A 12841-nucleotide genomic window follows, 5' to 3' on the forward strand; every position below is an offset into this window, starting at 1 on the left:
TGTATCACTTTCGCACCATCATGAAGTTGAAAAATCTTAAACCATCGTAAGTTGGGGACCATCTGTACAAACTTTGCCAAAGTATTTATTTGCTCACCCTTACTTCCTATATGTCTTCCCATGTCTAAATTTATTTTTCATATTTAACCACTTCTAAGTATATTTTAGGTGGATCTATTGTGAAAAAATTCTGAAGCTTTGTATCCCTGAGAATACTTTTTATTCTACTTTCATGTTTAAATGGGTTTGTTTTGATATGAACTTTGAGTTCAAAATTCTTTTCCTTCAGCATTTTGAAAACGTGATTCCTTTGTCTTCTTTCATCTAAGGATACTGTTAGGAAACCTGATGTCAATCTGATTCTTGCTCCTTTGTAATTGATCTGCTATTTCTCTCTGGGAGCTTTCAGAATTTTTCATTTTCTTAGGTGGTCTTAAATCTCTTACTGCAGTGTTTCTGGTTGTATGTTTTCCTTAATCATCCATGAGTTCCTTCATCTTTCTTTCATTCTGATCAACCTTTGCTCATTATTTCTTCAAATATTTCCTCCTTTTTTCTCGTCTTTTTGGACTCCCATTTAGTCAGATGTTGGCACTTCTACTCTACTGCTGGAGAGAGAGAGAGAGAGAGAGAGAGAGAGAGAGAGAGAGAGAGAGAGAGTGTGTGTGTGTATGTGTGTGTGTGTGTGTGTTCTGACCATTTCCTGCTTCGTTTTGGTAAAGGCCTTGAGATGATGCTCCAACTAATTGGTTTTGACCTGTATCTGTCCCTCTATACCATCCATTATATTTTTCATACTTAATATTTTCATTTGGTTCTTGTTCCTGCTTCATATTGCTAATATTTTCCTGTATTTTTATTTTGCTTTATTTTCAATTCTTGGTTAGCGAGTATATGTTTAGTTTGCTGTCTTTGGGGGCCAGGGGTTGTATTCTGGTTATTTTGGCCTGTGAGCTCATGTCCCTCCAGAGCATTAGCTCTTCTGTCTGGTAGTATTTATTGGTGAAAGGTCAAGGCCATGCTCTATGCTGTCCCTTTCAATTAAGAAGGGAAAGGTAATGGCCTCTGGGTACCTCACAGTCACTGTCAACCACTCTACCAGTAACTGCTCAAAGATTTACTTTCAGAGCCTTAGGAAGAAGCAGCAATTCCTAATTGTCATCTACCAGCCCTGGGGCTTTGGAGGGGGGAAAGGTTTTAATCCCAAGAGCAGCTGCCTAGCCCACCCCCTCTTTTCGCCCCAGCAGAGCTTTTGGGCTGACTCGGTAGTGTCCCTCTAACACCAGAGACTTGGCTGTGTGTCTCATGTTCAGCAAGAGTAAACAACACACTGATGTCCTACCTGCCCTTACAGTTTCTGATGACCTTCAGTGTCCTAGGGGTTCTTAACAGGATTGGGGGAGATTTCTTGTCGGCTTGGTTTTTGGTGGTGGCTCCTCAGATTTATGCTATTTCCTAAGGTGTATTGCTTTCCTAGGGTTAATTTTTGAGGAAGGGAGCCAGTAGCCTATGCTACTTCATTGTCTTAATAGGAACCAAAACCCCCAGTATATCTTTGCTGTCCTTTTATTTTCAATCTCTGTATGCTACATTTTAGGTGTCTCTTGTGAATATAGTTTTACAGGTATATCCCATCTGTTAACTTCTGTTTGGAGGTGGTAGTGGTGGTTGTTTTAATATCCAGTCTGACAGCTTCTGCCTATTAAGTGATCAAATTTTTAATGCTGCAGTTTTACCTCTATTCCTGCTTTCCGTTTGGTTGACTGAAGTATTTTAATTTTTTCTTTCCTCTTCTGGTTTAGGTATTCTAGTTCTGAATTTTTAGTGGCTTACTCAATATTTATAACATGAACACCTGACTTGTCACAACTCTAAAGTTAATCAGCATTTTTACTGTCCTTCTATGAAAGGACCTTAGATTACTTTCATTTCAATTACCACCCTACCTCTATCTTAAATGGCATTCATTGTTTAGTGTTTTAATTCCGTCTTTTTATTCTCCCCCTCAAGTAGCATTACCTGGGAGCTTATTCGGCCAGGTTCCCTTGGAGTGTCAGCTCAGCGGTGACCAGATCCTCTTCCCTCTTCAGCTGGCGTGTTTTGAGAAGCCACGTCTTCTGCATCCCTGGCTTGGTCAGTCTGTGCTAGGCTCTGTGTTCATCCTGGGCATGCTTTCAAGTGCATGCCAGCCACCGTAAGATGACATGGGCACTTTGGGAATGCTGAAGTTGACACTGCTTTTCCAAACAAGAATATGGCATTTTGGGGCTTCCCTGGTGGCTCAGTGGTTAAGAATCCACCTGCCAAGGCAGGGGACACGGGTTTGAGCCCCAGTCCGGGAAGATCCCACATGCCACGGACCAACTAAGCCCGTGTGCCACAACTACTGAGCCTGTGCTCTAGAACCCGCGAGCCACAACTACTGAGCCCACATGTCACAACTACTGAAGCCCAGGTGCCTCAAGCCCGTGCTCCACAAGAGAAGCCACTGCAATGAGAAGCCCATGCACCGCAATGAAGAGTAGTCCCTGCTCACCGCAACTAAAGAAAGCCTGCAGGCGGCAACAAAGACCCAACACAGCCAAAAATAAATAAATAAATAAACAACAAAACAAAAAAACAATATGGCATTTAATAGATCCAAAGAGTACCATGTTTAAAAGCACTTCATGCTTTTGATAGCGATAGCTTGGGATTTTTGAGCAAAGGTAGGGATAGAGTGGTGTCTGTGCTTTCTCCAGAGCTGCCTGTTGTTGGCATCAATCACTGATGAGCACGTGCAGATTACGGGCAGCATGACAGGAACCCTCGTCCGAGGCACAGGTGTTTGAGACATGTTTTGTCTCCATGTAACCCATCAGAATCAGAAGAGTGTTATAAAACACAAGGTGGCTCCACAGCCTCATGAACTTGTAAGCAAGTAGGAGGCAGGAGGTTGAGTGCTGTATAGAGTGTACAGGCACATGAGTCACTGTAGCCCCAGATGTAGCCCCGGGTTTTAGAGAGAGATTCTAGGCTGCTAGGAGGCAGCCTACTTGAATCTAGTCTACTTGAAGGCTGGAGGGCATTGCCTGGGGGAAAGCTTAAACTGCTCTAAGGGGATGGCACTTTATCTGCTTCAATTTATTTAGCCAACTAATAAATGCCAAGAAAAAGCATGTGACTCAGATATTCCCATGATTCAATTCCCCATTTTGGGCTCTACAGTTCAAACTGGGAGCCGAGGTCTGACTCCAAGTGTATACGGACATTGTTTTTCTTAAGGGCACTGGACTCCTTCAGAGACTCAGGGTGTGTGTGGTTACCTGCAGATTACAACAACAATGACTTTCCTCCACGTAGCCATATTTCCAGTTCAATACTAAAATGCTGTAGTCGTTCACAGCACAAAGTTTGAATTAAACACTTTTTGCACTGGATTTGTCCTGGCTCTTCCTTTAAGCTTTTCTAATTTTATTATTATTATTATTTTTTAATCATAGAAATGGGTGTTTGTTTGAAAATCTTCAGTTTTCTGGGCTACAAGATATAGTAACAATTGAGATATCGCCTGTCAACAGATTGGAAGTTCCCACACACACAGATCTAGTTTAAGTTTCAGATTGCTGCTGATTATTCCTCTCTAAGCCCTCAAATTCCCAAACCACACGCTACAGGTAATCAGACCCCTGAGGATCCCTAAGCATGTATGCCCTTATCCTAAGGGAGGATCTGAGTTATTACTGTTTGCTCTTCAGAAAACAAAGGGCATGTGACCTAGAACTGTATGGCCAAGACTGTGGGATGCCTTAGTTCTCCAGCTGCCCCTCCGGCAGCCCACGTGGCTGTCACAGAGCCCTGGGCTGAGGCATCTTTGTCAACCCTGCTAGCTTACTTGGGCCCAGGGAGGCCTGTCAAAGGAGAGCCTGGGCCCACAATCTTAACACCAGCCATTAGTTTTTTTGTTTTTTGGCTACGCCGCACGTCATGTGGGATCTTAGTTCCCTGACCAGGGATCGAACCCATGCCCCTTGTGTTGGGAGTGCAGAGTCTTAACCACTGGACCGCCAGGGAAGCCCCCTACTTTTTAAAAAAAAATGCATTGGCTAGTACAATAAAGTTCATTTCTCTCATCACAATCCAACGACCATTCTGGTAGAGCAGCTCTCTTCTAGATGGTGGTTTAGGAACCGGGCTCCCTCCACCATGCATGTCTCTCCCATGGCCTCAGAGTCCCCCGAGTGCTCCCCTGCATCTGGCCAGCAGATGGAGGAGGGGGGCGTGACAGAGAAGTTTCTAATGGGTCAGGGCTGAAGATGGAACACCTCTCTTCTGCCCATATTGTGCAGAAGGCTGGAGATGAAGTGAGTTGTGTCCCAGAAAAGGACTCTGGTTTGGCAAGCAGCTGATCTCGGCCACACCCAACTTCAAGGGCTTCTCCCTGAGGTGGTTAAGAGGAACTGGGTGTCTGGGTACTTACCCTCTTTGTCTCCAAATCCAGCTGGTTTGCAAGTCTTTTGGAACTGAGCTGCTAAGGGCCATTTTCCCCCTTGTCAAGGGTATGGTATGGGTGCACAAATATTCTGAGGAATTAATAAAAGATCAGTTAAATCACAATAACCTATGGGGTGTGGGTTCCAGGCATCAGTATGTTTTAAAAGTTGCACAGGGGCCTCCCTGGTGGCGCAAGTGGTTGAGAGTCCGCCTGCCGATGCAGGGGATACGGGTTCGTGCCCCGGTCTGGGAGGATCCCATGTGCCGCGGAGCGGCTGGGCCCGTGGGCCATGGCCGCTGAGCCTGCGCGTCCGGAGCCTGTGCTCCGCAACGGGGGAGGCCACAGCAGTGAGAGGCCCGCATACCGCAAAAAAAAAAAAAAGTTGCACAGGTGATTCTAATGTGCAGCCAGTGTGAGAACCACTGATGTCGATACACAAGAACGTGATTAGTTAGAAGGGGGGAACCGGGACCTAGAGCGTAGCTCAGAAGGTGAGACTAGGGCACGGCAATAACCTGCCAGCCAGCGTTTTGTATCTGCACTGAGAACTGGACAGAAGGCTGGCCTTCCCATGAAAGGTAACTTTAGTTTTCTTCCTTGTGACCAAAAAAGCCTGATCAATACCCTCCAATGTCAAACCTCAGCAACTCAGGCCCCTGGGGTGGGGGAGTTTACCTGTTCGGCAGCACTTGGACACAGAGGCACACACCCCACCTGGGCCTTTGTGGGGAGGCACGAGAGTGGACAGCCCCAGCCCTGGCACTGGAAATCCTGGATATTAAGTAGGCACCACCAGCACCAACCACAAACTGGAGGTTACGTAGGTGAAAGGGGTCATAATGGGGGCCTGGGGCTTTTTGGGGGTTTTAATTAATTAATTTATTTATTTAGGCTGCGTTGGGTCTTCGTTGCTACGTGTGGGCTTTCTCTAGTTGTGGTGAGCGGGGGCTACTCTTCGTTGCGGCGCGCAGGCTTCTCATTGCGGTGGCTTCTCTTGTTGTGGCTCACGGGCTCTAGGTGCACAGGCTTCAGTAGTTGTGGCTCACGGGCTTAGTTGTTCCGCGGCATGTGGGATCTTCCCGGACTGGGGCTCGAACCTGTGTCCCCGGCATTGGCAGGCAGATTCTTAACCACTGCACCACCACAGAAGCCTGGTGGCCTGGGTTTGACCAGAGACTAAATAGGGGCCTTTAAAGCTCAACACAAATTCCACAAAGGAGTCAAGGGCCTGATCCATGCTCCTCAAACCCTCCTCCCCAGGGGCTCATGGCTCCTGACTACACGCACCTTCTTTCCATACCTGTTTGTTTTCAGAGAACAACTCTCAGTGTGTGTGACCACCTGTGCCCGCTCCTTTCACTGATCAGATAGGCCAAAGGGAAGCTGGAAGAACAAGATTCAGAGTCTCCCCCACCTTTGCTCCCTCAGAAGGAAGGCCAATGCTGCAGCCTTTCGGCCCGAGGGGTTTTCTTTGAGTGTTGCTTCCTGGTGACTAAGTCTTCTCTCCACACATAGTACCTGTGGGCTTCAAGAAATGCAAGGATGGGCTTCCCTCGTGGCGCAGTGGTTGGGAGTCCACCTGCCGATGCAGGGGACACGGGTTCGTGCCCCGGTCCAGGAGGATCCCACGTGCCGCGGAGCGGCTGGGCCCGTGAGCCATGGCCACTGAGCCTGCGCATCCAGAGCCTGTGCTCTGCAACGGGAGAGGCCACAACAGTGAGAGGCCCGCGTACCGCAAAAAAAAAAAAAAAAAAAAAAAAAAAGCAAGGATGCCCTCTATTGGCCTTCCCTCTGGCCATTCTAGAAAATGAAAGATGGAGGCCTTTGAGGGTGGAGGAGTGTTTACCTAGGTTTGGTCAAGGCAGGGGCTCCCAGGCTCCTGAAATTCAGGATTATGTCAGAAGGGTTCCTTTGGGGTAACAGGGTTATATGGAAGTAGCCTAGCTCTCCGTAAGCAAGCCCAAGGATTTCTGGCTCTTTCATGAGTCAGGCAAGAATAGGGACATGGCAGTCTTCTCGATGCAAGACCCCAAGCCAGGAAAGCAGCACTGGTTTCTGGGTTTTGTCCCTTCTTTGGTGGGAGGAGTAGGGGATGAAAAATTATTTTATTCATCTGAGACTGAGATAAAAATATATCCTTCAGTGAGCTGTGGCTAAGATAAGATATAGGAATGAGGCACAAAGAACACAGAAAAAACCTACAAAGCCAGTAAGTTATCAAGTCCTGTAGCTCCTTCATGGATCCTCCGAAGTTCTTCCAATACACCAACCTCACTAAGTCCTGATCGCCTGCCCACCAGCTGCTCTTGGGCAGCCTGGCCTACACACCCGAGGACACACGCAGCCCTGGCCCCCAGCACGCCCCGGGCAGATCCAAGCTCCCACTCCTCTGGGCTTCCTGCTCAGGACGGGTCAGCTGCTGCCCCCTATTCAAGACACACTGAACGTGCACTTCTAGACCAGCAGTTCTCAAAGTGTGGTCCCCAGACCAGCAGAAGAGCATCTCTGGGAACTTACCAGAAAGGCACATTCTCGTGTTTCGTCCCAGTCCTACTCAATCAGAAACACAGTGGTGGGGCCCAGCAACCCATTTTTTTTTTTTTTTTTCCTTTTTGCGTTATGTGGGCCTCTCACTGTTGTGGCCTCTCCCGTTGCGGAGCACAGGCTCCGGATGCGCAGGCCCAGCGGCCATGGCTCACGGGCCCAGCCGCTCCGCGGCATATGGGATCCTCCCAGACCGGGGCACGAACCCATATCCCCTGCATCGGCAGGCGGACTCTCAACCACTGCGCCACCAGGGAGGCCCCCAGCAACCCATTTTTAAAGGTGATTTTGATCCAGACCACGCACAGGCTCTGCTGGGCCTGAGTTCTAATTCCGTCATTTACGGTGTGTGGACTGAGTTACTTCTCGTATGCCTCGTTTCTGTTCCTGTAGAAACAGAACCAATACCGCCCACCCTCAGCTGGTTTGTGCGCAGGGCATGAGTTCCACGGTCCCTCTCTCCCCTCCCTTTCCTGGGAGTCCAAGACCGAACAGCAGCCCTCCTTCTATCCCACAAGCTCAGCAAGCTGTTCCTCCAACACTGCACAGTGTTCTGGGGGCACGGGGCCAAGCCCTACTGCCTTGGAAACCCAAAAGAGAAGGGCAGGGCCCCTAAAGGCCAACCTGGGCACTGGGACACGCTGTATCCCCAGCTTGTCCACAGGGTAAGGGTAGGGGTGAGAGGGGGGGGTGGTGTTTGTGTGTGTATGCATCAATTTTGTGTTCACAAAAGGTCGAAGGAAGAACAGAAAACTCCCCTCCCTAAAAGCCACAAGGAGCAGCTGGCTAGCAGGGGCCAGGGTGGTGACTCCTCCATCAGCAGCCACTGAGGTAGGGTCCCAGCACCACACATGCTGACGCCAGGCCCATGACTTCCCTGCCAGAGGCCATTATGTCACAGGGACATACAGGTGCCTGGACCCATGGTACAGGCCAGCAATGGAGCACAAAGCAGCACACCCAGCAGGCACACGTACAATTAAATCGCATGTTTAATCATCTCACAACAGACTGTAGAGCAGTAGTATAAACTGTAAGTTTCTTTTTAAAAAGCCACTCCCCCAAAGCTCCCATTCCTCAACACCCAGAAACCATGGCTGAGGAGCCAGTGACAGGGCCGGAGGGATTCAGGAAGTCTCTGTTCCATGAAGCTGAAAGTCTTTCCAGGTCAAGGTTGCCTTATGAGTAGCCAAGAGCCCTAGGAGGAGTTGATGCACACACACCCACTCTAACACACACACACACACATATGCAAGGGACACAGAAAGAAGACACTCAGACAGACGGACACAGAGGAGACCGCTGTGGGAAAGTCACACACGTGCACTCTCATTCCATAACATTCCAGTCTGTTTGTCGCTCTCTCCTCTGGGCACAGGGAGTGGTGGCCTGATCCCTGAAGCAGCCAGGGTGGTCAGGAGGAAGAGGGGTGGCAGTCTGTGTCCAGCCTGACTACTCTGACACAACAGCCCAGCAGCCAGAGGGGCCCCTCTGCATTCCTCAAACAGCCAGCCCTCCCCCAGCCCAGCAGCAGTGATAAGGAGGGGGCACCACTTCCTCTGGGCCTAGCAAGAGGGCGCACTCTGCCCCAAAGACGAGAACAAAGAACGTGCCTGCAGGCAGGCTTTTGGAGCCAGGGGGCTGGTGGTGCTTGTTTCTGTACCCAGGGGTGAAGGACACAGCCAGGCCTCGCTGTGCAGATGCCCCAGAAGCAGCAACCCTGCCAACAAAGAGCTGGAGAGGAGGCCAGGAGCTGGCAGTGTCCATCCTCGGAACAGAGGAGGGGTTCCAAAAAAGGAGGCCCTGAGGTGAGGACATTTTGTGGGACCTACCAGACGGGTTTAAAGAGAAAACCTCTTCATTCACAGCTTCATTCAGGGGTTCCCGGAGAATGTCTCTGGATTCAAGTACCATCAGCTCTAGTTGAGGGTATTAGGGTGGAGTGACCAGCAGACGCTGGGAGAACAGCTGCCCTCAGACATGGGAGGTATGAGAACCAGCCTGGCAATGCTCTGCACCCTAGCACTGCCAACCCCTAACCTGAGGAGACAGACCAGGTGGCTACAAGATCTCCTCCCGTGGGCTCCTGGCCTTAAGCGGGGCCTGCCCGTTGGGCACGGAGCCGTTCTGACCATGCAGGAGCTTGCCCTTCTCTCGGTCTGGCCATGTGAAGATGGCGTCGTCACTGTCCAGCTCCGACTCCGAGTGCATCAGGCTGCTGCTCAGCACCGGGCCTTTGTGTCTGACGCCTGCAAGGGAGTCAAGGGACCCAGTGTCAGCAGCACAAATCTTCTCTTCCTTGAGCCACACCCTGCACCCTCCTCCCAGCCTGCAGAGGAGCAGAGGGACAGGGACAGTCACGGTCCCCTCTCCTGAAAAGGAGGCTTCCCAAGTCCTCCCAGCCCCGGCTAGATGGAACGCTCCATCAGGGAAGCCTCAGAGAGCGACTCATCAGGATCCAATGGGGATTCTTTATTTTCAGCATCTATTAGCTTTGGTTAGGGCCACCCAACGACATTCTCTTTTCTTTCTCTTTTAAATGTAGAATGTTTTATCTCCCTTTATGCAGAGGGTGGAGTTCTGTGGGGTGCAGGAAATACAAGGAACAAGAACTTAGGCTCTAGAGAATGAGCTTTGTCACTGTACCCTGGCTCAGTTGGATGTAAAGTGCCTGCCAGAGGTGCTGACACTGAGTGAGGACACAATTTCATTCTACGCAGACGTTTACTCTGGCTTTGCTGAGAGGGTACAAGGGGTGGGAGAGCAGGCATGTGGCCCGGAGAGGCCTCTGCTGCACAGCCTGACTGAAGCGGGGACTGTCCCAAGCCGTCAGCTGGTCAGAACACACAAACGAGGACCCATAAGAAGCACCTGAGGTCAGAAAAGATGCCTGAGATTTTTTTTTTTATAAATTTATTTATTTTTTTATATTTATTTTTGGCTGTGCTGGGTCTTCATTGCTGTGTACGGGCTTCCTCTAGTTGCAGTGAGCGGGGGCTACTCTTTGTAGCGGTGCACGGGCTTCTCATTGCGGTGGCTTCTCTTGTTACGGAGCACGGGCTCTAGGCACGCAGGATTCAGTAGTTGTGGCTCATGGGCTCAGTAGTTGTGGCACACGGGCTTAGTTGCTCCGTGGCATGTGGGATCTTCCCGGACCAGGGCTCGAACCCGTGTCCCCTGCATTGGCAGGTGGATTCTTACCCACTGTGCCACCAGGGAAGTCCCAAGATGCCTGAGATTCTATAAGTCACTGTAGTTACCTTCACTACTCATCCTTATGGCTGCAGAGGCCAGACCATACCACGAGGACTGGTAATAGCTTTAGGGCAGATCCCATCCAACAGCAAGATGGCTGCCCTCTGGCTGGTACAAATGCTACTCCAGAGTAAGCAAAAGGTAGGTGGAGACAGCAGAACTACAAGTGGGAATTGCCAACATCAAGAACCCAGCTTGGCAGCGTTCTGGGCCTGGCATTGCCCAGGCCCAGGACCTAACCCACCTCCTTTCTTAAAAAGGGGAACAGGGCTTCCCTGGTGGCACAGTGGTTAAGAATCCTCCTGCCAATGCAAGGGACATGGGTTCGAGCCCTGGTCTGGGGAGATCCCACATGCCGTGGAGCAACTAAGCCCGTGAGCCACAACTACTGAGTCTGCGCTCTACAGCCCCCGAGCCACAACTACTGAATCCCGTGCCCCTAGAGCCCGTGCTCCACAACGAAGAGTAGCCCTCGTTCACTGCAACCAGAGAAAAGCCTGCACGCAGCAACGAAGACCCAGCACAGCCCAGAATAATTAATTAATTAATTAATTAATTAATTTTTTTTTAAAAAGGTGACCAGTCAGGTGAGCTGTGTTTGAACCCTTATCCTCCAACAATCACTCTCCCTCCCCCTGGTCCCATCCAGATCCCCAATAAACACTGAAAGAAGGTCCTGGGATGATTCTCAGGCATTGTGCCCTTTCCTGGCCAGACATGACTTCAGGCTGTGAACGATGAGGGCATCTAGACTCTGACTGCACCTGTCACTCGGGAACCACAGCCCCACAGACCTTGCCCGTGTGCTGGTCGTCTGTGCAGTGTGCTCTGGGGCCCAGCTTGTCTACCTCAGGGGCACAGTTCTGGGACATGACTGTGGACAGCCACAACTCGCACTGATTCTCAGGACGGCAGAGCAGCAGGGCCAGAGAAGACCACCAGCTTCCCAGGCTTTTCCAATGTGGTAGGGGACAGTGGCAACATAAGAAGCGTCAAGACCAGGGGAGCGTCAACGTTCTCAAAACCTCTGTTTTGCCCCTATAGATGAAATACCCTTTGGGGGCTTTCTCCTCCAGCATCCAAGCACTTGAAGCTTCCCTTGTTCCCTAAAGCCCTTCTGGGCCATAGGTGTGGAGGACAGGAGCCTGAGAGGGGACGTGTTGCTGGCTCCAAAGTACACAGCACTCACCCGGGCCCTCCTACCTCTAGCTCCCGCTCTGCTTGAAGAACTGAGTGGGATTCATCCACTAAGCAATACAATCTAGGAAGCTGGTTATATCAGTGGGTGCTGAACATGTACATCTCCTCTGACTCAGCAATCCCATTCCTAGGTCTGTACCTAACAGAAATCCATACACATGTCCACCCAAGGACATGGGCAAGAACGCTGACAGCAGCGCTCCCCATCACAGCCCCAAATGGAAAGCACTCAACTGCCCATCAACGGTCTACCCGACAAATAAATACATTCCTACAAAGGAAATTACACGGCAAGGGGAATGAACGAACGGCTGCTCCACCTAACACCACGGATGGACGTCCTAAATGTGATGTTGAGGGACAGGCGCCAAGCCCAATGATTCCATTTATATAAACCACTCCAAGATATTAGAAGTAAATTGGGGGGAGGCAGGCAGTGACTGGAAAGAAGCACAAAGGGGGCGCCTCTGGGGGGCTGATTACATGGGTACATTCACTTATGAAATGTGCTTATGATTTTCTGTACACATTAGACTGAATCACAGAAAACTGCTATTTTTATAGGTCAAAAATCAATTATCAGTAATCTTATATGGTTCAATCTAATAGACTTCAATAGAAAGTCTTGAAAAAAAGTCAATAGAATAGCAAAACCAAACCAAAGCAAAAACCACAGCTGCTGAATGTAAACCACGTCTCCTGAGGGTGGGCATGCGTCCCGCTCCGCCTGCTGGTCTGCGGTGCCAGTGGCTCTGAGCTCGCTCAGGGGGGCGCACGCCACTTCCAGTTCCTCCTCCTCCCAGCGGCATCCACCTCGGCTCACTTCCACACACGTCACGCTCCACTAAACTCACTCTTCTTCCGGCTGAACTTCTTCAGTTCCAGACCTGGTACAGTTTGGTCCTGAATCCCATTCTCCTCACCCTACTAGTGACTCTGCTCTGGGCTGCACCCAAGAATCCACTGCAGAGCCCAGAACAACAGCCGGGACTTCTGGCCTGGTCAGACCCACACCAGACGCAAGGCGACTCTCACCGCTTCGTGTGGACACCGCACACCGAAGGGCCTGCTGACCCTCATCTAGTCTCATCTTGGTTACCTGGGAGCAGCTGGCCACCTGCAGCCCCCCCCCCGCTCCCTCCCTTTCCCCACAAGTCTGCCTTCCCATCCTGCCGTCACCCAGCTTTTCCCTCCCGCCTGCCTCAAAAGAGGCATCTAAGTCCCTTACCCCCTCCTCCCTCCCTGCCCAGGACCCTCCCCTCTGTCTCCTGTGTCTCTGCCTGCAAGCTGCTCCTGAACCCCGTCCACCCCGTCCTGAATCTCCACTTACTGTTGCTCAACTTCTAAAAGGACTTTTAGATACTTAGG

The 12841-nt window shown here is 50.4% G+C and overlaps 1 protein-coding gene across 4 annotated transcripts in view; it reads right to left on the reverse strand.

Moving 5' to 3' along the window:
- Positions 1–7992: 7992 nt before the first annotated feature.
- The window catches only part of KIAA0319L (KIAA0319 like), a 108608-nt gene continuing 103759 nt past the window's right edge, over positions 7993–12841 (reverse strand). For all 4 annotated transcript variants that reach the window (XM_060089470.1, XM_060089469.1, XM_060089471.1 and 1 more), the window contains one exon: positions 7993–9267. In XM_060089470.1, coding sequence (XP_059945453.1) covers positions 9080–9267 — 188 coding nt within the window. In that variant the 3' untranslated portion in view covers positions 7993–9079. The remainder of the gene's footprint in view (positions 9268–12841) is intronic.

The sequence above is a fragment of the Mesoplodon densirostris genome, chromosome 2 (assembly GCF_025265405.1).
Source record: "Mesoplodon densirostris isolate mMesDen1 chromosome 2, mMesDen1 primary haplotype, whole genome shotgun sequence".
NCBI classification, from domain to species: Eukaryota; Metazoa; Chordata; class Mammalia; order Artiodactyla; family Ziphiidae; genus Mesoplodon; species Mesoplodon densirostris.